The 26,590-nt window shown below is 45.9% G+C and overlaps 1 protein-coding gene across 1 annotated transcript; it reads left to right on the top strand.

The window, feature by feature from the left end:
• Positions 1–651: 651 nt before the first annotated feature.
• On the top strand, positions 652–26,590 carry LOC115109458 (metabotropic glutamate receptor 3-like). Its single transcript, XM_065009762.1, has 11 exons — positions 652–1,248; positions 1,473–1,616; positions 2,746–3,015; positions 3,586–4,222; positions 20,743–20,985; positions 21,212–21,401; positions 21,556–21,865; positions 22,040–22,233; positions 22,361–22,493; positions 24,253–24,430; positions 24,618–26,590. Exons 1-11 carry the CDS (start codon positions 928–930, stop codon positions 24,692–24,694), a joined length of 2,697 nt encoding a protein of 898 aa, XP_064865834.1. The 5' UTR covers positions 652–927; the 3' UTR covers positions 24,695–26,590.

The raw sequence follows: 26,590 nt of genomic DNA, 5'->3' as shown, positions 1-26,590 counted from the left end.
CCTACACCTACACACATACACCTAAACACATACACCTACACACATGCACCTGAACACATGCACCTATACACCTACACATACACACATACACCTGAACACATGCACCTATACACCTACACATACACACATACACCTGAACACATGCACCTATACACCTACACCTACACACATACACCTAAACACATACACCTACACACATGCCGCACACGCAGGCACACACAGCATTGCGCAGGGAGAAGAGTAATAGAGTTTGCTGCAGTAGAGAGAGATTTGGGAAAGAAGCTGAGAGAGGGGGGAGACAGAAAGAGGATGAGAGAGGGAGAGAGCGAGAGAGAGAGAGAGCGAGAGAGAGAGGCATTCTCCAAACCGTCTCCTATCCTTTTAGTCATGGTCTGACTGGCTGTGAAGTAGACATTACTGTCAGCTCTTGTTAACAATACCCCAAAAGTCTCCCATAACTCTCAGAAAACTCGAACATAACTCTAACATATTTGATGTCAGCACAAAACATGTCACTTGTACAGTAGATACATAGAGCTGCTTTGAGATGAGTTGTTTAGCCTTATCTCTTGTTGTTCTGCACCCCCCCCTCCTCTTTCTCTCTCCTCTCCTCTCCTCTAGAAGGTCTGATGTCTAGACCGTGTGCTCCTTCATGTGTGGTCCAGTTGAACTCTCCTTGACCATTCGATGGACCACAAACAGACCAGCAGCTACTGTGACCGCACTACTTCACCTTGACTCTTCACCCCTTTACCTTTGAACCCTCACCCCTGACCCATACTCTTGACCTCTAACCCCTCACTCCAAACCCTTAACCTTACTCCTCTCCTCTCCTCTCTTTTCCTCTCCTCTCCTCTCCACTCCACTCCACTCCACTCCACTCCACTCCACTCCACTCCACTCCACTCCACTCCACTCCACTCCACTATGTTATCCCGCATCTCTACAGTCCTCCTAGCTGTGTTGTGTCGGTGTGTGCTAGTGTCTCTGGGGGTGGACCCCCCTCACCCCCGTCGAGAGATCCGGATCGAGGGAGACCTGGTCTTGGGGGGGCTGTTCCCAGTCCATGAGAAGGGGGGAGGGATAGAGGAGTGTGGGAGGGTGAACGAGGACAGAGGGATCCAGAGGTTGGAGGCCATGCTGTTTGCTATAGACAGGATCAACTCTGATCCTACTCTATTGCCTGGAGTCAGTCTGGGAGTTCACATACTGGACACCTGTTCTAGAGATACATACGCACTGGAACAGGTTGGTGAGCACTCACACACATACACACATAAGCACACACACATTTGATTTCTTCCTGCTTTTTAAGCTTTTGCTGTAGAAAAATTATACAAATGGCATAATAAGCTTGCCCTTTAAATAAATATCAAGGTGAGCCTAATTGTAGCTCATAGAAAACACTGTCAATATTACATTTACAGGCTTTAAATAAGTGTTTATTGAGTATGTGTGTGTGTGCTTTCCAGGCGCTGGAGTTTGTGCGTGCATCTCTGACCAAGGTGGACGATACGGAGTTTATCTGTCCTGATGGATCCTACGCTCTACAGGAAGACATTCCCCTGGCCATTGCTGGAGTTATAGGAGGATCCTATAGCAGTGTGTCCATACAGGTAACACACACACAGAAACAAAACCCCCACACACACACACACACACACACACCCACACACACACACACACACACACACACACACACACACACACACACACACACACACACACACACCCACACACACACACACACACACACACACACACACACACACACACACACACAAACACACACACACACGCACAAATACATTCACACAGCTCCAGTGGTATGGTATTGTGACAGAGTAAGGTGATTTGCATAATTTAGCATAACATCTCCTCCTCTTCTTCTGTGACTGCACAAAGCATCCTCCCCTCTCCCCCTCTCCTCCCCTCCCCCACTCTCCTCCCCCTCCTCTTCTACCCTCCCCCACTCTCCTCCCTTCCCCCACTCTCCTCTCCTCTACCCCCTCTCCTCTCCTCCCTCTCCTTTCCTCTACCCCCTCTCCTCTCCCCCTCTCCTCCCCTTCCCTCTGCTCTCCACAGTGCTCCTCTACTCTATCAGACCCAAATCCCTCATCTCTACAACTCTGTCTCTGTTTCTCTCAGTGTCTCTTTTTTTAGTCAATCTCTCTCTTTCTCTTCCTCTCCACCTCTCTCTTTGTATTAAAAGCTGTCACTCCCTCACTCTGAGGGGAGAGCCCAGTGTATTCTGACCTCAGTCCACTCTCCTCCTCTCTCTGATAGGCATTGTTATCCCTCATCACTTGTTTTTCACCACATACAATTACTCTTTGTTTTCTCCGGGTTGAGAGTCTTTGTTGTTGTTTGGCCTGTGTGCCCACAGGGCAGTCAGTGTGTGTGTGTGTGTGTGTGTGTGTGTGTGTGTGTGTGTGTGTGTGTGTGTGTGTGTGTGTGTGTGTGTGTGTGTGTGTGTGTGTGTGTGTGTGTGTGTGTGTGTGTGTGTGTGTGTGTGTGTGTGTGTGTGTGTGTGTGTGTGTGTGTGTGTGTGTGTGTGTGTGTGTGTAAAATCTTAATCAGGAGAACGTTACCAAAGTGAATATCATATAGAGCCTAGACCCCTTATGTCCATCACTAATGGATGAGTCCGCAGTTTATTGACTGTGTATAAACTTGCACAACTGTGTGTGTGGATTTGCATCTGTGTGTGTCTGTTTCTCATGTCTGTTTGCCTCCAACTCGCAGGTGGCCAACCTGCTGCGCCTCTTTCAGATCCCTCAGATCAGCTATGCCTCCACTAGCGCCAAGCTCAGTGACAAGACACGCTATGACTACTTTGCCCGCACGGTGCCCCCTGACTTCTACCAGGCCAAGGCCATGGCAGAGATCCTGCGGCTGTTCAACTGGACCTACGTGTCCACGGTGGCATCAGAGGGAGACTACGGAGAGACGGGCATTGAGGCCTTTGAACAGGAAGCCCGTATGAGGAACATCTGCATCGCTACCTCTGAGAAGGTAGGGGGAGATAGAAGTGGAAATAAGGTTATCGGGAGATAATATAGGGAGATTGACAGTGAAGGAGATAAGGTTATCAGGAGATTATATAGGGAGATTGACAGTGAAGGAGATAGGCGCAGACCTATGTTAGAATATAGAAGAGCAAGCATAGAAGAGATGAGAGGTTGATCAGACAGAAACAACAGGAGAAGGAGATGGGTTTAGGGTTAACCCTACAGCGTGCTACTATGTATTTTAGCCTGCTATTCTATGTACAGATGCAGGTCTTATTTTGAGCCAGTTTGCTACAGCAGGAAAATAATCCTGCAGCAACAGGAAATGTAAATTATTATAATTAATGGACAATTTTGTAGGGGTTGATACATTTTTCGTAAGGGAAAATCAAGTCTTACATTTCAAAGTGGAAATTACAAACTGCAATACAGGTTTAACGTTTCCTGCAGTGGAGGATAGTTCTCCTGCAACAGGGTGATCAAATAAAGATCCTACATCTGTAGTAGACCTCTTTCGGATGTGTGTTTACTCTCCCAGTGTAAATAACTGAAGGATGTTCCTTCTCATGTCCAGGTGGGCCGCTCTAACGCTAAGAAGTCCTATGAGGCAGTGATCAGGCAGCTCCTCCAGAAGCCCAACGCCCGCGTAGCTGTCCTCTTCCTGCGCAGCGATGACGCTCGGGAACTCCTCTCTGCCGCCGCACGACTCAACACCACCTTCATCTGGGTGGCCAGTGACGGCTGGGGGGCACAGGAGAGCATTGTCAAGGGCAATGAGGCCACAGCCAACGGGGCCATCACCCTGGAGCTGGCAGCCAATCCTGTGCCGGCGTTCAACCGCTACTTCCTGTCTCTGGATCCAATCAACAACCACCGCAACCCCTGGTATCGAGAATTCTGGGAGCAGAAGTTCCAGTGCTCGCTTGGAGGAGGGGGTGGAGGAGTAGGAGCTGGGGCAGGAGCAGTAGGGTCAGGGGGATCTGTGTCTCTCTCTCTCCCTCCCTGTGAGAAGGGTGTGTTGGTGGATGATAGTAACTTTGAGCCGGAGTCCAAGATCATGTTTGTGGTGAATGCGGTATACGCTGTGGCCCACGCCCTCGATAAGATGCAGAGAACACTGTGTTCCAACACCAGCAAGCTCTGTGACAGCATGAAGGCTCTGGATGGACGCAAGCTCTACAGAGACTACCTTCTCAACATCAGCTTCACAGGTCAGTACTGTAGGCTACCTTCTCAACATCAGCTTCACAGGTCAGTACTGTAGGCTACCTACTCAACATCAGCTTCACAGGTCAGTACTGTAGACTACCTCCTCAACATCAGTTTCACTGGTCAGTACTGTAGACTACCTCTTCTACATCAGTTTCACTGGTCAGTACTGTAGACTACCTCCTCTACATCAGTTTCACTGGTCAGTACTGTAGACTACCTCCTCTACATCAGTTTCACAGGTCAGTACTGTAGACTACCTCCTCTACATCAGTTTCACAGGTCAGTACTGTAGACTACCTCCTCTACATCAGTTTCACTGATCAGTACTGTAGGCTACCTTGTGATCATCAGTTTCACAGCTCAGTACTGTAGGCTACCTTGTGATCATCAATTTCACAGGTCAGTACTGTAGGCTACCTTGTGATCATCAGTTTCACAGGTCAGTACTGTAGACTACCTTGTGATCATCAATTTCACAGGTCAATACTGTAGGATACCTTGTGATCATCAATTTCACAGGTCAGTACTGTAGGCTACCTTGTGATCATCAGTTTCACAGGTCAGTACTGTAGACTACCTTGTGATCATCAATTTCACAGGTCAATACTGTAGGCTACCTTGTGATCATCAATTTCACAGGTCAGTACTGTAGGCTACCTTGTGATCATCAGTTTCACAGGTCAGTACTGTAGACTACCTTGTGATCATCAATTTCACAGGTCAATACTGTAGGCTACCTTGTGATCATCAATTTCACAGGTCAGTACTGTAGACTACCTCCTCTACATCAGTTTCACAGGTCAGTACTGTAGACTACCTCCTCTACATCAGTTTCACTGGTCAGTACTGTAGACTACCTCCTCTACATCAGTTTCACTGGTCAGTACTGTAGACTACCTCCTCTACATCAGTTTCACAGGTCAGTACTGTAGACTACCTCCTCTACATCAGTTTCACAGGTCAGTACTGTAGACTTCCTCCTCTACATCAGTTTCACTGGTCAGTACTGTAGACTACCTCCTCTACATCAGTTTCACTGGTCAGTACTGTAGACTACCTACTCAACATCAGTTTCACAGGTCAGTACTGTAGACTACCTCCTCTACATCAGTTTCACTGGTCAGTACTGTAGACTACCTCCTCTACATCAGTTTCACTGGTCAGTACTGTAGACTACCTACTCAACATCAGTTTCACAGGTCAGTACTGTAGACTACCTCCTCTACATCAGTTTCACTGGTCAGTACTGTAGACTTCCTCCTCTACATCAGTTTCACTGGTCAGTACTGTAGACTACCTCCTCTACATCAGTTTCACAGGTCAGTACTGTAGACTACCTCCTCTACATCAGTTTCACAGGTCAGTACTGTAGACTACCTCCTCTACATCAGTTTCACTGGTCAGTACTGTAGACTACCTACTCAACATCAGTTTCACAGATCAGTACTGTAGACTACCTCCTCTACATCAGTTTCACTGGTCAGTACTGTAGACTACCTACTCAACATCAGTTTCACAGGTCAGTACTGTAGACTACCTCCTCTACATCAGTTTCACTGGTCAGTACTGTAGACTACCTACTCAACATCAGTTTCACAGGTCAGTACTGTAGACTACCTCCTCTACATCAGTTTCACTGGTCAGTACTGTAGACTACCTCCTCTACATCAGTTTCACAGGTCAGTACTGTAGACGACCTCCTCTACATCAGTTTCACAGGTCAGTACTGTAGACTACCTCCTCTACATCAGTTTCACTGGTCAGTACTGTAGACTACCTACTCAACATCAGTTTCACAGGTCAGTACTGTAGACTACCTCCTCTACATCAGTTTCACTGGTCAGTACTGTAGACTACCTACTCAACATCAGTTTCACAGGTCAGTACTGTAGACTACCTCCTCTACATCAGTTTCACAGGTCAGTACTGTAGACTACCTACTCAACATCAGTTTCACAGGTCAGTACTGTAGACTACCTCCTCTACATCAGTTTCACTGGTCAGTACTGTAGACTACCTCCTCTACATCAGTTTCACAGGTCAGTACTGTAGACTACCTCCTCTACATCAGTTTCACAGGTCAGTACTGTAGACTACCTCCTCTACATCAGTTTCACAGGTCAGTACTGTAGACTACCTCCTCTACATCAGTTTCACAGGTCAGTACTGTAGACTACCTCCTCTACATCAGTTTCACAGGTCAGTACTGTAGACTACCTCCTCTACATCAGTTTCACTGGTCAGTACTGTAGACTACCTCCTCTACATCAGTTTCACAGGTCAGTACTGTAGACTACCTCCTCTACATCAGTTTCACTGGTCAGTACTGTAGACTTCCTCCTCTACATCAGTTTCACTGGTCAGTACTGTAGACTACCTCCTCTACATCAGTTTCACAGGTCAGTACTTCTACCTCCTCTACATCAGTTTCACAGGTCAGTACTGTAGACTACCTCCTCTACATCAGTTTCACTGGTCAGTACTGTAGACTACCTACTCAACATCAGTTTCACAGGTCAGTACTGTAGACTACCTCCTCTACATCAGTTTCACTGGTCAGTACTGTAGACTACCTCCTCTACATCAGTTTCACAGGTCAGTACTGTAGACGACCTCCTCTACATCAGTTTCACAGGTCAGTACTGTAGACTACCTCCTCTACATCAGTTTCACAGGTCAGTACTGTAGACTACCTCCTCTACATCAGTTTCACAGGTCAGTACTGTAGACTACCTCCTCTACATCAGTTTCACTGGTCAGTACTGTAGACTACCTACTCAACATCAGTTTCACAGGTCAGTACTGTCTACCTCCTCTACATCAGTTTCACTGGTCAGTACTGTAGACTACCTCCTCTACATCAGTTTCACAGGTCAGTACTGTAGACGACCTCCTCTACATCAGTTTCACAGGTCAGTACTGTAGACTACCTACTCAACATCAGTTTCACAGGTCAGTACTGTAGACTACCTCCTCTACATCAGTTTCACTGGTCAGTACTGTAGACTACCTCCTCTACATCAGTTTCACTGGTCAGTACTGTAGACTACCTACTCAACATCAGTTTCACAGGTCAGTACTGTAGACTACCTCCTCTACATCAGTTTCACTGGTCAGTACTGTAGACTTCCTCCTCTACATCAGTTTCACTGGTCAGTACTGTAGACTACCTCCTCTACATCAGTTTCACAGGTCAGTACTGTAGACTACCTCCTCTACATCAGTTTCACAGGTCAGTACTGTAGACTACCTCCTCTACATCAGTTTCACTGGTCAGTTTCCTACTCAACATCAGTTTCACAGATCAGTACTGTAGACTACCTCCTCTACATCAGTTTCACTGGTCAGTACTGTAGACTACCTACTCAACATCAGTTTCACAGGTCAGTACTGTAGACTACCTCCTCTACATCAGTTTCACTGGTCAGTACTGTAGACTACCTACTCAACATCAGTTTCACAGGTCAGTACTGTAGACTACCTCCTCTACATCAGTTTCACTGGTCAGTACTGTAGACTACCTCCTCTACATCAGTTTCACAGGTCAGTACTGTAGACTACCTCCTCTACATCAGTTTCACAGGTCAGTACTGTAGACTACCTCCTCTACATCAGTTTCACTGGTCAGTACTGTAGACTACCTACTCAACATCAGTTTCACAGGTCAGTACTGTAGACTACCTCCTCTACATCAGTTTCACTGGTCAGTACTGTAGACTACCTACTCAACATCAGTTTCACAGGTCAGTACTGTCTACCTCCTCTACATCAGTTTCACTCAGTACTGTCAGACTACCTCCTCTACATCAGTTTCACAGGTCAGTACTGTAGACTACCTCCTCAGTTTCACATCAGTTTCACTCAGTCAGTACTGTAGACTACCTCCTCTACATCAGTTTCACAGGTCAGTACATACCTCCTCTAGTTTCACAGGTCAGTACTGTAGACTACCTCCTCTACATCAGTTTCACAGGTCAGTACTGTAGACTACCTCCTCTACATCAGTTTCACAGGTCAGTACTGTAGACTACCTCCTCTACATCAGTTTCACAGGTCAGTACTGTAGACTACCTCCTCTACATCAGTTTCACTGGTCAGTACTGTAGACTACCTCCTCTACATCAGTTTCACAGGTCAGTACTGTAGACTACCTCCTCTACATCAGTTTCACTGGTCAGTACTGTAGACTACCTCCTCTACATCAGTTTCACTGGTCAGTACTGTACTCCTCTACATCAGTTTCACTGGTCAGTACTGTAGACTACCTCCTCTACATCAGTTTCACAGGTCAGTACTGTAGACTACCTCCTCTACATCAGTTTCACTGGTCAGTACTGTAGACTACCTCCTCTACATCAGTTTCACAGGTCAGTACTGTAGACTACCTCCTCTACATCAGTTTCACAGGTCAGTACTGTAGACTACCTCCTCTACATCAGTTTCACAGGTCAGTACTGTAGACTACCTCCTCTACATCAGTTTCACAGGTCAGACTACTGTAGACTGGTCTACCTCCTCTACATCAGTTTCACAGGTCAGTACTGTAGACTACCTCCTCTACATCAGTTTCACAGGTCAGTACTGTAGACTACCTCCTCTACATCAGTTTCACTGGTCAGTACTGTAGACTACCTCCTCTACATCAGTTTCACAGGTCAGTACTGTAGACTACCTCCTCTACATCAGTTTCACAGGTCAGTACTGTAGACTACCTCCTCTACATCAGTTTCACAGGTCAGTACTGTAGACTACCTCCTCTACATCAGTTTCACAGGTCAGTACTGTAGACTACCTCCTCTACATCAGTTTCACAGGTCAGTACTGTCACCTCCTCTACATCAGTTTCAGGTCAGTACTGTAGACTCCTCTACATCAGTTTCACAGGTCAGTACTGTAGACTACCTCCTCTACATCAGTTTCACAGGTCAGTACTGGTCAGTCAGTTTCTGGTCAGACTGTAGACTACCTCCTCTACATCAGTTTCACTGGTCAGTACTGTAGACTTCCTCCTCTACATCAGTTTCACTGGTCAGTACTGTAGACTACCTCCTCTACATCAGTTTCACAGGTCAGTACTATAGACTACCTCCTCTACATCAGTTTCACAGGTCAGTACTGTAGACTACCTCCTCTACATCAGTTTCACTGGTCAGTACTGTAGACCTGGCAGAATGGGAGGAGAGGGGCAGAGTGAGGGATGGAAGCAGTGGAAAAGAGAGAGGTGAAAGTGAATAACATTAACTTTACTGTTTGGTCTATTTGAGGGGAGGGAGAGACATGAAATGGGGAGGAAAGAGGGTTCATTAGAAGAGAGAGAAGAGGAGAGAGATATGCAAGAATTGCTTTGGCAAGCATAGCAACAGGAAACGTATAAGAATAGTTCACCTTAATTGACATGTACTGTAATGCTTGCTGGTTGCCATCTATTAGATATGTGTAATTGATATGACAGCACAGAGTTCAAGTTAATAAAGACTCCTATAGTAGTAATAATACAATTGCGAGTGAGTGCATGCATACATGCGTGTGTGCGTGTGAGAGTGTGTGCGGTGCGTGTGAGAGTGTGTGTTTGTGTGTGTGTGTGTGTGTGTGTGTGTGTGTGTGTGTGTGTGTGTGTGTGTGTGTGTTCATATAGCAGGAGCATCTCTGAAGACTGGAGAGAAGGAAAAGGGAAAAATTGGATTGGGTTGAGTGGCAGGTGCGGTACAAAGACATAGGTATAAATACACTGCTGTTGGAGAGACAGACAGACAGACAGGCAGACAGGCAGGCAGACAGACAGACAGACAGACAGACAGACAGACAGACAGACAGACAGACAGACAGACAGACAGACAGACAGACAGACAGACAGACAGACAGACAGACAGACAGACAGACAGACAGACAGACAGACAGACAGACAGACAGACAGACAGACAGGTTTTGAGCTGTTTATTCCCCTTCTAACCATGACGAATGGGGGACATCAAAATACCTCAACAAACAGCACTGCCACTACAGCTTTAGAGAGAGAGGAAGAGGGAGGTTTTGGCATAGGGAGACTGACAGGTCGACAGAAGTGGGTAGAGGTATAGAGAAAGGTAGCAGTAGTGAAAGGGAGTGAGGTGGAGAGATAGCGGGAGGGAAAGAGAGATAGGAGATAGAGGGAGAGAGAGGGGGAGGCAGGGAGGTAGAGCTGGGTTGCTGGTGGAGTGGGACAATATGCGTCAGCAGAGGAAGATTCTCTTTGAAATTCCACATCTTCATTTCTCAAGCTGCAAATCAAAGGGCTCAGAGCACGGCTGTCTCAGGGAGAGTGGGAGAGAGAGAGGAAGAGAGGGAGAGGAGATAGGTTGTCTCAGGGAGAGTGGGAGAGAGAGAGGAAGAGAGGGAGAGAGAGAGGGAGAGAGAGAGGAAGAGAGGGAGAGGAGAGAGGCTGTCTCGGGGAGAGTGGGAGAGAGAGAGGAAGAGAGGGAGAGAGGAAAAGAGGGAGAGGAGAGAGGCTGCCGCAGCCACAGCCTCCAGTGAGCAGGAGTGGAGGTGGGAAGAATAAGTCTGAAGATAGAGGGCTGGAGAGAAAGTGAGAGAGATGGGTGGAGTCGCTCTGATCTGTCACTCTGATCTACTAGCATCCCCATAGTCAATCTCCCCTCTCCTTCCCTCTCTCACCCTACCTCCCAATCTTTGCTCTCACCCTCCCTCCCTCCCTCCCTCATTTCTCTATCTCACCCTCCTTCCCTCATCCATCCCTCCCTCCAGTCTTACTGCAACAGACATGTCACAGTTAGGAATAGATAGACGTGGTACAGTGGTGATCAAAGTCAGGAGGATGAGGCTGAACAGACTGATGCTTCTGATGATTAGGATGATGATGATGATCATTTTGTGTGCTTTAGTTTGCATGTGTGTGATGTGTATCATTTAGCGCAGTCTCAATGTTCTTCTAGGCCAGAGCCCTCTCTGTAGCTATGCTGTTGCTATGGTTATTAAGCTGACACTATGGCCGATAGTCGAAGTAGTACTGTAGATGTGAGCTCTCTCAAAGCCAACCGCTAAACACCAGCATTGGGGTTACAAAAAAGTAATATATTTCCTATTACTTTTTCAACAATAACAAATTACTTTACTTATTACTCCATGGGAAAAGTAATTTGTTGCACTACTCATTATATTACTTTTGCGCTACACACCAAAACAGTGCGTGTCCTCACTCAATGTAAACAATGTAAATGTTATGTTATGTAGGCCTATACACCAATACAAGTAAGCTAATAATGACAGGTTCTACCGTGGATAAGGGCAGCATTTCCTCTACTATATACAGTGCCTTGCGAAAGTATTCGGCCCCCTTGAACTTTGCGACCTTTTGCCACATTTCAGGCTTCAAACATAAAGATATAAAACTGTATTTTTTTGTGAAGAATCGACAACAAGTGGGACACAATCATGAAGTGGAACGACATTTATTGGATATTTCAAACTTTTTTAACAAATCAAAAACTGAAAAATTGGGCGTGCAAAATGATTCAGCCCCTTTACTTTCAGTGCAGCAAACTCTCTCCAGAAGTTCAGTGAGGATCTCTGAATGATCCAATGTTGACCTAAATGACTAATGATGATAAATACAATCCACCTGTGTGTAATCAAGTCTCCGTATAAATGCACCTGCACTGTGATAGTCTCAGAGGTCCGTTAAAAGCGCAGAGAGCATCATGAAGAACAAGGAACACACCAGGCAGGTCCGAGATACTGTTGTGAAGAGGTTTAAAGCCGGATTTGGATACAAAAAGATTTCCCAAGCTTTAAACATCCCAAGGAGCACTGTGCAAGCGATAATATTGAAATGGAAGGAGTATCAGACCACTGCAAATCTACCAAGACCTGGCCGTCCCTCTAAACTTTCAGCTCATACAAGGAGAAGACTGATCAGAGATGCAGCCAAGAGGCCCATGATCACTCTGGATGAACTGCAGAGATCTACAGCTGAGGTGGGAGACTCTGTCCATAAGACAACAATCAGTCGTATATTGCACAAATCTGGCCTTTATGGAAGAGTGGCAAGAAGAAAGCCATTTCTTAAAGATATCCATAAAAAGTGTCGTTTAAAGTTTGCCACAAGCCACCTGGGAGACACACCAAACATGTGGAAGAAGGTGCTCTGGTCAGATGAAACCAAAATTGAACTTTTTGGCAACAATGCAAAACGTTATGTTTGGCGTAAAAGCAACACAGCTCATCAACCTGAACACACCATCCCCACTGTCAAACATGGTGGTGGCAGCATCATGGTTTGGGCCTGCTTTTCTTCAGCAGGGACAGGGAAGATGATTAAAATTGATGGGAAGATGGATGGAGCCAAATACAGGACCATTCTGGAAGAAAACCTGATGGAGTCTGCAAAAGACCTGAGACTGGGATGGAGATTTGTCTTCCAACAAGACAATGATCCAAAACATAAAGCAAAATCTACAATGGAATGGTTCAAAAATAAACATATCCAGGTGTTAGAATGGCCAAGTCAAAGTCCAGACCTGAATCCAATCGAGAATCTGTGGAAAGAACTGAAAACTGCTGTTCACAAATGCTCTCTATCCAACCTCACTGAGCTCGAGCTGTTTTGCAAGGAGGAATGGGAAAAAATTTCAGTCTCTCGATGTGCAAAACTGATAGAGACATACCCCAAGCGACTTACAGCTGTAATCGCAGCAAAAGGTGGCGCTACAAAGTATTAACTTAAAGGGGGCTGAATAATTTTGCACGCCCAATTTTTCAGTTTTTGATTTGTTAAAAAAGTTTGAAATATCCAATAAATGTCGTTCCACTTCATGATTGTGTCCCACTAGTTGTTGATTCTTCACAAAAAAATACAGTTTTATATCTTTATGTTTGAAGCCTGAAATGTGGCAAAAGGTCGCAAAGTTCAAGGGGGCCGAATACTTTCGCAAGGCACTGTATATACCAATCTACAAGGTTGTTCAGCTCTTCCTGGGTTACAGTCTGTCCTCCTGAACAATTAAAATAAAGCCTTGGTTATCTGGATGAGGTAGGCCTACACCTACAGTCATCTTCAGCAGCAGTGGTCAGGTCTCGGGGTTGTTTTGCAAAAAGTTTTGTAATGGCGTGTTGCCTTTGCAGGGTGATTCAAGAGATGGGAAGTCTTGTTTCTAGCAGCGGAGAGGTGTTTCACGCCTGGGCAAAGTTGACATTTTACATTTATATTCTTGTCATTTTGTCCTACCAAATCAAAAGTCATGGGAGTACTTCCATGCTGAAAAAGTCAATGTTTTTAAATATTGCGCCAACAGAGAGGGAATAATAATCACAAATGTTTATTTGGATCTAGAAGTATAATAGGAGAGGAATGATAACAGAAGTATCAACCTATGTCTTTAGTAAAAAACTGCAATATTATTACTCAGATTGGAACAGTAACGCTTTTCTATTACTCAGTACTGCAAAAAGTCACATTATTACTCTACAGCGTTACTTTGTAACCCCCAACACTGCTATACACACACACACACACACACACACACACACACACACACACACACACACACAAATACACTCTCAGAGCTTTGGAAAAATCCACAGCTTCAGAATTGTATTTTTTGCCGTCATGAAATCGCAGACACCCCCCACCCACACACTTTTCAAAGACATCATTCAACTCCCACCTACCGTCCCCCATCTGTAGTAAACAAATCAGTCAACAAACACACACACACACACACACACACACAGACACACACAGACACACACAGACAGACAGACAGACAGACAGACAGACAGACAGACAGACAGACAGACAGACAGACAGACAGACAGACAGACAGACAGACAGACAGACAGACAGACACACACGCAGACAGACACACACGCAGACAGACACACACGCAGACAGACACATACGCAGACAGACAGACAGACACACACATGCAACCTCCTGTTCAGATAGTTGTCATATTCCCTGTCTGCTCTTTTGTGTGTGTGTGTGTGTGTGTGTGTGTGTGTGTGTGTGTGTGTGTGTGTGTAGCAGAGCGAGGAGAGGCGTTGTGCCTTCAGGGCCGTATTGAGCTAAGAGCTTACTGTAACGGTTACATGCCAGAGAACAACCTTCACTTTCTCTTTCCCTCCCCCACCCCTTTTCACACTTGGAAACAGTGCTTCCCACTCATAAACACTTCACAAGCTTCTTGCCTGGGTGCCATCATCCCTTCCCTCCCTTCACTTGCATCCCTCCCTTCCAACAGATTAGCATTTATTGGGAAGACTCATGTACTGAGTGCAGCTCTGCAGAGTGGTCACTAGCTGGCACAGCCACAAAGTCATTAAACCTAACCCTAACCATAGCTTTAACCACACTTCTGACCCGTAATGCCTAATCCGATCTTTAAATTAAGACCAAAAAGCTCAATTTTGTTTTCAGGATTTTTTGGGGCGGAAATCACTCAGGTCTGCCTACAGGACAAGACTCATCCCAATACACATCAACCTGCTCCCTTTCATCCATCACTTTTCCCTTTCTTTAGCTCATCCTTTTATCTCACTCTTCTCTTCTCTCTTCCCTACCTCTTCTTTTTTATAGCTTTTTCTTTAAAACATCTTCTCTGTTGTGCTATCACTTGTTCTTCTCTTTCTATCTCTTCTTTGTGTCTATCATTTGGTTCCTCCCTTCTCTTGTCATCCCCTCCTGTCTCCTCTCTTATCTTGTCTATCACTCCTCTCCTCTCTTCTCCCCTGCTATTCCCTCTTTTGTCTCCTCTATCACTCCTCTCCTATCTTCTTTCCTTTCTCTCTCTTCTATCTCTTCTTTTCCATCTGCTGTCCAGTGTGACTCTCAGTCTCTGGAGAGAAAGACCACAGAGAGAACAGATATAGCCCATTGTGATGTTTTTCATGTGTCTCTCTCTCTGGGACACACATGTAAGCATCGCCTGATTGGACTGAACATTCCCCACGCCTAACAAACATCAGACACAAACACAAACACACGCACACACACATGCACAAGTCTTGCCTAATGCACATTACACACATCTCTTTACATTGCAGCTCTAAAGATGTTAGGGAGGGTGGGAGAGAAAGATGATGGAAAAGTAGGAGGAACAGAAATAGAGAGCATGAGGGGAAGGATGAAGAGACTGCCTCTGGGATCTCACAATATTTTACTCACCACCGCATTTACTGCAAGGAGAGGAGAGCACAGGAAAGGAGAACAGAGGAGAGGAGAGAGCAAGAGAGGAGAGCACAGGAGAGCACAGGACAGGAGAGCACAGGAAAGGAGAGCACAGGAGAGGAGAGCAGAGGAGAGGAGAGGAGAGTGCAGGAGAGGAGAGCAGAGGAGAGGAGAGTGCAGGAGAGGAGAGCAGAGCAGAGGAGAGGAGAGTGCAGGAGAGGAGAGCAGAGGAGAGGAGAGGAGAGTGCAGGAGAGGAGAGCAGAGCAGAGGAGATGAAAGGAAAGGAGATAAGAGGCTGAGAGAGCACAGAAGAGAATAGGAGATGAGAGGCTGAGATTATCCTAGCATATGTTGCACAACGCTTATACAGTCTAAATGTTACCTGTCCCTTAGTGTGTGGTATCAACAGCCAGACAGGTGGACTCTCTCTCTCTCTCTCTCTCTCTCTCACAGCCCCTCTCTCTCTTTCTGCAGTATCACATTATGTATTCCCTCTCTTCCCCCCATCATTGGATTAAAGGGGATTGGTTCACCCCCTCCCAGTAATACCCAGCATCCCCTGCGGCCAGCGTGTTAGCCCTACATGATCGAGAGTGTAATTCATTTCTGAACTACTGAATGAAAGCCCTGCTTCCCCTTACTTTTAATTCATCCAGAATAATAAAGACTCTCTCATTTACAAGTCAAGTTTTGAATGTTTTTAAATTTGAATTTGGCCTCAGAATGTATGTATGTATTGCTGCTCTATAGTCTTAGTAGCTGTAGTTTAGTTCCAGCTCTTTGAGTGCTGCTGCATGAGAGAGAGAGAGAGAGAGAGAGAGAGAGAGAGAGAGAGAGAGAGAGAGAGAGAGAGAGAGAGAGAGAGAGATGGAGACAGAGACAGAGAGTAAACAATAGACGGATGGTGTAGACAGATTTGCTCTGCATATGAATGCAGTGTAGTGCAGTGCTTTACTGTCTAACGTAAAGCTGCAGACTTCAGCCTTTTTCCAACATCAGAGAGGACTACGTTCTTCATTCCGCTAGAGCTCTCAGCAAAGCAGATACTGCTGGGGAGACCTAGGGAGAGTCCCGCTAACCTCGGAGCCTGAACTGGACAGTTTCCCAGAGCTCTTCAACTAGAACAAGCTGAGGGGAGAAATATGCCTTTACTCTGGGCTACCTATGCTCTCTTGACGGATATGGTACTGGGTCACATAGAACGTTATAGGAAGTTGCAGGACGAACAGTATACGGGTTTGTTAGGAGTGTGTGTGCCTAGGTGTGTTATGTTTGCGTGCATACGTGTGTATGTTCAGCAGTTGGCATTGACATGTGAGTGTGAGTGAACGTTGAACACAGGCTTCCATTCCCACAAGGCACCAAACCTGAATGAACCAGATCCCACGGCCATAGAAACCAAATACCTCTACTGGCGGGGGTGGGGATCTGATAGCAACCAAATCCATTCTCTTCATGGTTGTTGTTTTTCTACAACCTTGTCTTTGTCAGATCTACACAGTCATCAAAATCTCCTCCAGTAGCCTTGGAGTGGCTATAACTTGCAGTGTTAAGTTAGTACTGATTGCCAGCAAGGTCTCATTTCTCTGCAGGGAATAGAAGAGGTACTGGTGTTGGATCAGAGACATATGAGTGCCATCTGGGGACAGACAGCAGACTAGTCCTGAATTCTCAAACACCTCCTTACCCAGGCCCAAACCACGAATGTAGATCTGAGTGAGGGACTATAGGAGTAGGGTGTAGGGACAAGGGCTTGATTTGGAATTCAGCACACCAGTTCTAACACATAATCATAATGTGGCCAATTAACCTTTTACACAAAGCTGTTATGCTAATAGGGTGCAGTTATGATAATGAGGGAGGTGTGTGTGTGTGTCTGTGTGTCTAACCTTATTGCTTTATTATATAGAGAGAGATTAGCTGCATTTTGTAGTATTAAGAATGTTCAGCTATTCTCAGTCTTAAGATCTTATCAGCTTTTCCTTATTGAAATCATTGAACTTTTATTTCGGAAAGAAGCCTAAGCACTGCCAATATCCTCTGTGAGTGACAGAAAGAGAGGGAGGGATGTATTGAGGATGGAGAGAGAGAGAAAGAGCGGGATAGAGAAGAGGGGGAGAGAGAGACTCAGGTTGTCTTTGTGATTTATGGATTTCATAAGCCCTAAAACCTCTCTGGTCTGACACTCCATTCTTCTCTCATCTCATTGAGTCTTCACAGCTATCACAGCTTTAGTCCTAGTCAGCAGACACACATACACACACACACACACACATGCAAGCGAGCACGTACGCACGCACGCAAAAGGGGAAAGGTATTTATGGGGGTCATAAACCTCCCTCTCAGGCCAACGTCATGACAATACATGCACACACACACACAAACACACAAACAAAAACAGGTATGCTCACACACATACACAGACTAACAAACGCAGGTATGTTCGCACACACACACACAAACACACACAACGATGTCAGCTTTAGCCCTGTCATGACTGTCCTGATCAGGTCAGGTTACAGGAGACCACAACCCTACAGATTATCTCTCAACCCCAACAGAGGAGGAGGGATCTAGGGGTCTGAAGATGTGGGTGTTTTATGACCCCTCACGCCCTGGTAAATCTCAGGCCACAGACAAATTCCTTTGTCCTGTTATAATGGAGAACCAGCCTCAGAACATTAAACTATGAAATAAAGGGACTTTGGAACAATGGTTTTTGTCTGCCACAATGGTGGTCATGACGATAGATGGAATATGAAAATATATGTCATTTTTGTTTTGTTATTAAAGGTTAATAGATTACGTTATTACGAAAACATTGTAACGTGAAGAGCTTTCCTAGTATATGTTTGATGTTTATACATTGTACGTTGTGTGGAAAATGTCCAAATCACAGGGAATGTTTTGGTAAAAATGAAATATTAAGTTAGTTGTCTAAAATTGGATTTGAGAGAAACCTAGATCTTGCTCTTAACTAGGTACGCCCAGAGAATTGCCCTAAAGGCGGTTACGCCCACTTCTGACACGAGGGTATAAAACCTGTGAGTAAAGAATTTACAGAGAAGACTACATGACCCAAGCTGCAGCTAAGGTCTAAAAAGTCAACGAACCCAGAATGCAAAACAAGTTTGAAGACAAAGAAATATTTTTCTACCCAAGCTACGGATGAGTAGCTTTGTCTAAGCGGGTGTATTCAAGCCGGACCCCCTAGCATCCAATCCCAGCGAATCGTGGTATCTAAAAGGTTTCATTCCTATGCTGTGAGCTCTGAGCTACAGAGCTGTCTGTCCTCAGAAGACCCCTTCCAGAGCAAGATTGAGGGAACAGACTCCTAAGCCAAAAGGACACTGACATCGTGAGGACGACCAGAAAAGTGCGCCGGAGAAGTGCATCAGCGAGCAGCCTGAACGGTCCCCTGAATGTTCTCCTCGGAGATCTTCCTCACGTAATTACATCATCATATTCTGAACCATAAGAGCGGCAGTTTGGGGCAAGGCTAGGGTTAGAATAGCATAGCTGACAAATTCACCCAAATGTATATTTCTCTCGTGTACTTTCTTTTTTCTCTCTCTCTTTGAATCCCCATTTTGGGTAACACGCGCCATAGTGTGTTGGCCCGTTATACTAAGTTCTAATCAATAGCCTATAATGTGTTTTGTCTATGTGTATCTTTTATCATCATTGTAGTTTTCTCATAAATAAATATTCAACTAAGATTGGTGTGGTACGAACTCAATGGTGAGACCCGGGTCCGTGCAGATTCACAGGCTATACGATGTTCAGAACGAGATTGTAGAGGTAACTGGTTAATTAGCGGCTGTTGTAAAATCGATATTCTGATATTCTTTGAGTTAATTTGGGAAATAGAAACTAATTAAAAACTAGTTTTCCCATGGTGCCCCAGGTTAATGAGTTAATAATTGCTTGATTCAGATAATCACGCAATTAGAAACTTTTAATCTGTTACGAGTAAATGAGTGAAGAGGTGTGGAGTTAGGCGCAGAGAGCAAAAGATATGGGAAAAACAACACGCTTAAATGTCCCGGAAACATAACATGGAAACACAAATGAACAGAAATATAAACGGACAGCGTAAAACCCAAATGCCAACAAAAATACACTCAAACAAGAAAACAGGCGAACATGCCCGCACGAAACAGAAGCGGGCTGAACAGACTATATATAACCCTATCCTAACAACCAAACAAGAAACAGGTGCTACCAATTAGACAGAACTAAACGAACACAGAACAACGGATCGGCGATAGCTAGTAGACCGGCGACGACGACCGCCGAGCGCCACCCGAACAAGAAGGGGAGTCACCTTCGGTAATGTTCGTGACATAATCATTCGATGAACAACAGTCGTCACATTAACTAATACAACGTCACGACAGTCCCAATCTGCCACCATGCTCAGAACCATGTGCTATAAACCAGTTAGAATAGGACCCAATGGAGCACACACACACACACACACACACACACACACACACACACACACACACACACCTGGTCCCATGGGTCTCCTCTAGAACACACACACCTGGTCCCATGGGTCTCCTTTAGAACACACACACCTGGTCCCATGGGTCTCCTCTAGAACACACACACTTGGTCCCATGGGTCTCCTCTCCTCTAGAATACCAAGTGTTCCGTAGATGGTTGTCCTTATATGACCTGATCCTGAGGTGCATATAAAGCACAGGGTCTATGTCAAGCACATACCAGTATCATGGGGAAACAGGCCTCACTAAGACACACTGAGCATATACAGCCCCTCAGTAAACACACTCTGACTCTATCTTGGTCATGGAAACATTATCACAGTTCTGTATAGGCCTACCTCATAGGGGTAAACATCCGTCAGTCACCCTCATGCGTTTCCTCTTGCAGTGGAGTTTCGGTAAACCACACTCACACAATTAGTCATTTTGTCCAGGCTTTAGCTCGACTGGCTTTGTGGTACAGAGGTAACAGGTTCAATCCCAGTCAGTAACATTAGTGTTGTGACACTCTCATAAAGCGGTGTATGTTCTGAGCTTCTTCTTTCTGCAGTTGTGTTGTTGAGTAGAGGATATTGTCCTCAGTGAGATGCTGTAACACAGGTCTTAAAGCTCCAGAAACTGGCTCTGTGCGTGGTGTATGTCTTGGAATTCAATACACCTCTCTGTGTGACACTGCTTTATTCATATTGACTTTGAAATTGAAATCCTGACACTAGTTCCATTCTGTTTCTTATCTTCTCTCCTCATCTCTCTTCTCTAATGCCCTACCATTCTCTTTCTCTCCCCTGCTCCTCTCCCCTCTCCTCATCCTTCTCATTCTGTCTCCCCCCTCCTTCTCTCTCTTAGCTCCCTTCTCTCCTCCCGGTATTGAGACCGTGGTGAAGTTTGATGCCTATGGCGACGGAATGGGACGCTACAATATCTTCAGTTACCAGCACAACGCTGATCGCTACGGATATGTGCCCATCGGTGAGTGGGCGGAGACTCTGAGCCTGAGCAGTGACCTGATTCGCTGGCCAAGGGAGGTGGTGCCCCCATCCCAGTGCAGCGACCCGTGTGCCCGCAACGAGATGAAAAAGATGCAGGCTGGTGAGGAACACACACACACACACACACACATACACACACACACACATACACACATACATAGGGCTTAAGCAGATCTAGTGACATCACTAGCAGAAGTGTCAGTGTAATTTGTTTTGGAAGAATGAAATGATTGGAGCAGCTGGCTCTCATGTAAACATCCTAGTTTCCTTTTCTTACATAAAAGCTGCCTAAGGTAATATATTTGTTTTATACCTGTATCTTGTAGGAGAGTACTGTTGTTGGATCTGTACAGCGTGTGAGGCTCATGAATACCTAGCTGATGAGTTCACCTGTTCGCCCTGCGCCCCTGGCCAGTGGCCCAGTGAAGACCTCACTTCCTGTTACGACCTGCCTGAGGACTACATCATGTGGGAGGACGCCTGGGCTATCGGACCAATCAGCATCGCTGTTGTTGGGTGAGAAGTTAGAGGAGAGGAAGAGGGATCAGTCTCATCAGTTGGGATAGGCCTAAAGTGTAGGCTTTTGTTCAGGCCCAGCACTAACACTAGACACTTTTCCCAAAGGGGATTCAACAAAGTAAACTGAAACTGATCTACTCACCATCTGCAGGTTCCTGTGTACATCTCTGGTGTTCTGGGTGTTTGTGAGACACAACAGCACGCCCCTGGTGAAGGCGTCAGGCAGAGAGTTGTGTTACATTCTCCTGCTGGGTGTCTTCATGTCCTACTCCCTCACCTTCCTCTTCCTGGCCAAGCCCTCACCTGCTATCTGCGCCATGCGACGCCTCGGCCTCAGCACCTCATTTGCTGTCTGCTACTCTGCCCTGCTCACCAAGACCAATCGGATCGCCCGGATCTTCAGCGGGGTGAAGGACGGGGGCGGGACCACGAAGCCGCGCTTCATAAGCCCCACGTCCCAGGTCAGAGGTCATCCTAGCTGTCAGAAGATGGGGGAGGGAAGAGGGGGGGAAAGAGATGGAGGGAGAGATCGAGGAACAGAGGTAGAGAGAGATGGAAGGAGGAGGGAGATGGGGGATGGAGGCAGATTACAGATAGATAACTTAGATGATGGTGTTGCTTCTCTCCCCCCCCAGGTGTTTATCTGTCTCAGTCTGATATCGGTCCAGTTAGTGATGGTGTCTGTGTGGTTGCTGCTGGAGGTTCCTGGTACCAGGAGGTTTACGTTACCGGAGCGACGGCAGACAGTGATCCTGAAGTGTAACGTCCGTGACTCCAGCATGCTGCTTTCGCTAGGATACGACGTGCTCCTGGTCATCCTGTGTACTGTGTAGGTGGTGCAGAGGTGCTGCGTGTGATTGTGTGTGTGGACATCAGAAGGTTTATCATTCTTATTGCGTAAGCCTTCAAGGTTTGTTTATTATTTCATTCTATTTGTCTCCTTTATCTGATCCTAGGTACGCCTTCAAGACCAGGAAGTGTCCAGAGAACTTCAACGAGGCTAAGTTCATAGGTTTCACCATGTACACAACCTGTATCATCTGGCTAGCCTTCCTGCCCATATTCTACGTCACATCCAGTGACTACAGGGTGAGAGCAAGGTTCACGCACACACACACACACACAAACACACACACACACACACACGTGCATAAACACACTTACGGTATTACACAACCTTCATATTCATCATTAACAAACATAAGGGCAAACATTTGAATAAGACACAGTGCTGTCTTCCACTGTCGCTGGCTGCAGGATATCTGTCCTGACATGTCATGCTAACTGTTTTATGTGCACCCTTATAATGTTAATCCAAGAGGCTGCCAGGTACTGACACACTGTTGACAAGCAGAGCAAGAGGAGGGCTATGTGTTTACCTGATCCTTACAAATCACACACACAGCCTTAGGCTGTGGAAAGAATTGCTTTGGCCTTGGTAATCTGACTTGTGAGGTAGAGAGAGACACACTAACACCACGGCCTTGCCTGTGAGATGGTGTGTGTGTGTGTGCACTTATACAGGAAGTGGGTACACACACATTTGTTCTTGCTTTTCTGTCTGTTCATACATACGTCCATAAAAAGCATGCATTCTTCCTTCCTCTGGTCCTTTGTTCCAGTGTAGTTACCATGTTCTCTGTCTTCCTCTGGTCCTCTGTTCCAGTGTAGTTACCATGTTCTCTGTCTTCCTCTGGTCCTCTGTTCCAGTGTAGTTACCATGTTCTCTGTCTTCCTCTGGTCCTCTGTTCCAGTGTAGTTACCATGTTCTCTGTCTTCCTCTGGTCCTCTGTTCCAGTGTAGTTACCATGTTCTCTGTCTTCCTCTGGTCCTCTGTTCCAGTGTAGTTACCATGTTCTCTGTCTCCCTCTGGTCCTCTGTTCCAGTGTAGTTACCATGTTCTCTGTCTTCCTCTGGTCCTCTGTTCCAGTGTAGTTACCATGTTCTCTGTCTCCCTCTGGTCCTCTGTTCCAGTGTAGTTACCATGTTCTCTGTCTTCCTCTGGTCCTCTGTTCCAGTGGAGTTACCATGTTCTCTGTCTCCCTCTGGTCCTCTGTTCCAGTGTAGTTACCATGTTCTCTGTCTCCTCTGGTCCTCTGTTCCAGTGTAGTTACCATGTTCTCTGTCTTCCTCTGGTCCTCTGTTCCAGTGTAGTTACCATGTTCTCTGTCTCCCTCTGGTCCTCTGTTCCAGTGTAGTTACCATGTTCTCTGTCTTCCTCTGGTCCTCTGTTCCAGTGGAGTTACCATGTTCTCTGTCTTCCTCTGGTCCTCTGTTCCAGTGTAGTTACCATGTTCTCTGTCTCCCTCTGGTCCTCTGTTCCAGTGTAGTTACCATGTTCTCTGTCTTCCTCTGGTCCTCTGTTCCAGTGTAGTTACCATGTTCTCTGTCTCCCTCTGGTCCTCTGTTCCAGTGTAGTTACCATGTTCTCTGTCTCCCTCTGGTCCTCTGTTCCAGTGTAGTTACCATGTTCTCTGTCTCCCTGGTCCTCTGGTCCTCTGTTCCAGTGTAGTTACCATGTTCTCTGTCTTCCTCTGGTCCTCTGTTCCAGTGTAGTTACCATGTTCTCTGTCTTCCTCTGGTCCTCTGTTCCAGTGTAGTTACCATGTTCTCTGTCTTCCTCTGGTCCTCTGTTCCAGTGTAGTTACCATGTTCTCTGTCTTCCTCTGGTCCTCTGTTCCAGTGGAGTTACCATGTTCTCTGTCTCCCTCTGGTCCTCTGTTCCAGTGGAGTTACCATGTTCTCTGTCTTCCTCTGGTCCTCTGTTCCAGTGTAGTTACCATGTTCTCTGTCTTCCTCTGGTCCTCTGTTCCAGTGGAGTTACCATGTTCTCTGTCTCCCTCTACAGGTCCAGACCACCACCATGTGTATCTCTGTCAGTCTCAGTGGCTTTGTGGTGCTGGGCTGTATGTTCGCTCCCAAGGTCCACATCATCATGTTCCAACCACAGAAGAACGTCACCAGTCTCCGCCTGAATATCAACCGCTTCAGTGTCAGTGGTCCTGCCACCACATACGCTTCACACGGTATGGTTAAGTTACAGTCAGAGACACTGACCACTGAGCATGGTTCGTTATGTAGCCAAGTTGGAATTTAACTAAATGTCCCATTTTTATTAATCTCTCTCTCTTTCTTTCTTTCTCTCTCTCTCTCTCTCTCTCTCTCTCTCTCTCTCTCTCTCTCCCTCCCTCACTCTCCCCCCTCCCTCTCCAGCATCAGTGAGTGCCCAGTACGTACCGACAGTGTGTAATGGGAGAGAGATCGTCGACTCCACCACTTCCTCTCTGTGACCACACCCACTCACCTCTCTAACCCTGCCCCCCAGAGACTGTTAGCCAATAGGCACACATTGTGCCCCCCTGCCCCCTCCTCCCACGACGTGGACTAGCACAGTTCTGTTTCACGGCTGTAGAAAGGGTTTAATACTACTTTGTTTTCTAGTGCTGTACATATAATGGAATCAAAATTGTTGTAGAGGAACAAAAGAACCAAAACAACTTTGTAGGAGGATTTTTTGAGTCTTTGTTTCGAAAAGCTTTGTTAAGACGTGTGTACATATATAACTGTGCACTGGGTTGTGATAGGAGTGTGTATGTGTTAAGGTTGTGATAGGAGTGTGTGTGTGTGTGCTAAGATTGTGTTAGGAGTGTATGTATGTGTGTGTGTGTTAGGGTTGTGATAGGAGTGTGTGTATGTGTGTGTGTTAGGGTTGTGATAGGAGTGTGTGTATGTGTGTGTGTTAGGGTTGTGATAGGAGTGTGTGTATGTGTTAGGGTTGTGATAGGATTGTGTGTATGTGTGTGTGTGTGTGTGTGTGTATGTGTGTTAGGGTTTTGATAGGAGTGTGTGTGTGAGTTAGGTTTCTGATAGGAGTATGTGTGTGTGTTAGGGTTGTGATAGGAGTGTGTGTGTGTTAGGATTGTGATAGAAGTGTGTGTGTGTGTGTGTGTGTGTGTGTGTGTGTGTGTGTGTGTGTGTGTGTGTGTGTGTGTGTGTGTGTGTGTTGGGATTGTGATAGGAGTATGTGTGTGTGTTAGGTTTGTGATAGGAGTGTGTGTGTTAGGATTGTGATAGGAGTGTGTGTATGTATTAGGGGTGTCTGAGACAGATGTTCTGTAGGGGTAATGGCTGAGACAGCCTCACCTGCAATAGCCCGCAGACTTTGTACTATTTTTTGTAGGTCTCATTGTAATAACCCAGTCAGTATGCATTTTCATTCATTTGTATGTTGTATGTTGTATCTGTATATTTGTATATTACTGATGGTTGGAACAGCACAATGTTGACAGTATTATGTAACTCCAGTAGGATTCCCACTACTGTGGACTGACAGTGGATGAAGCTCCCTGAGTTGGGCTGACGAGCCCATAGGAATAGAATGGCTGGAACGGACATAGTATCCACATTTCATACAATTTGTTGAATCACACATTTGCTCTCATTGTAGCATATTAGCCAAGTGGTTAGAGGGTTGGGCCAGTAACTGAAAGGTCGCTGGTTCAACATCTTCAGTTACCAGCACAACGCTGATCGCAACAGATACGTGCCCATTGGTGAGTGGCCGGAGACTCTGAGCCTGAGCAGTGACCTGATTCGCTGGCCAAGGGAGGTGGTGCCCCCATCCCAGTGCAGCGACCCGTGTGCCCACAACGAGATGAAGAAGATAAAGGCTGGTTAGGAACACACACACACAGGGCTTTAAGCAGATCTAGTGACAGCACTAGTAGAAGCTCTGTTCGAGTCCCCGAGCAGATAAGGCGAATAATCTGTCGATGTGCCCTTGAACAAGGCTCTTAACCCTAATGGCTCCTGTAAGTCGCTCTGGATAAGAGTGTCTACTAAAATGTAAAAGTTAAAAATATAGCAGTATAGAATATTTATTGAACTTTCAAAATGATGCACCCAATATGGCAGCCAGTCCAGTCATTGTATTGAACCTGAATGTCCTTTCTACGCATCCTAATTCTATGGAACAGCCACTGTATAGGAGGGTCCAATTACCTTGGTGGCCATAGTAACAGACGTGTGTACAACAACGCAACAACATTTCTCCTTAACCAGCATTTTTGGCATAAACTTTAGCAACGATGTGACAACACAAGGTAGTTAATTACAAGTGACTGTTCAAAGTCTTAACTGCCATTATTGTCAATATTAAAGAAACATTGCAGATGCTATGTCACTTA

The sequence above is a fragment of the Oncorhynchus nerka genome, linkage group LG25 (assembly GCF_034236695.1).
Source record: "Oncorhynchus nerka isolate Pitt River linkage group LG25, Oner_Uvic_2.0, whole genome shotgun sequence".
Classification (NCBI taxonomy): domain Eukaryota; kingdom Metazoa; phylum Chordata; class Actinopteri; order Salmoniformes; family Salmonidae; genus Oncorhynchus; species Oncorhynchus nerka.
The sequence above is the reverse complement of the archived record's forward strand: the minus strand, read 5'-3'. Positions and strand labels throughout refer to the sequence as shown.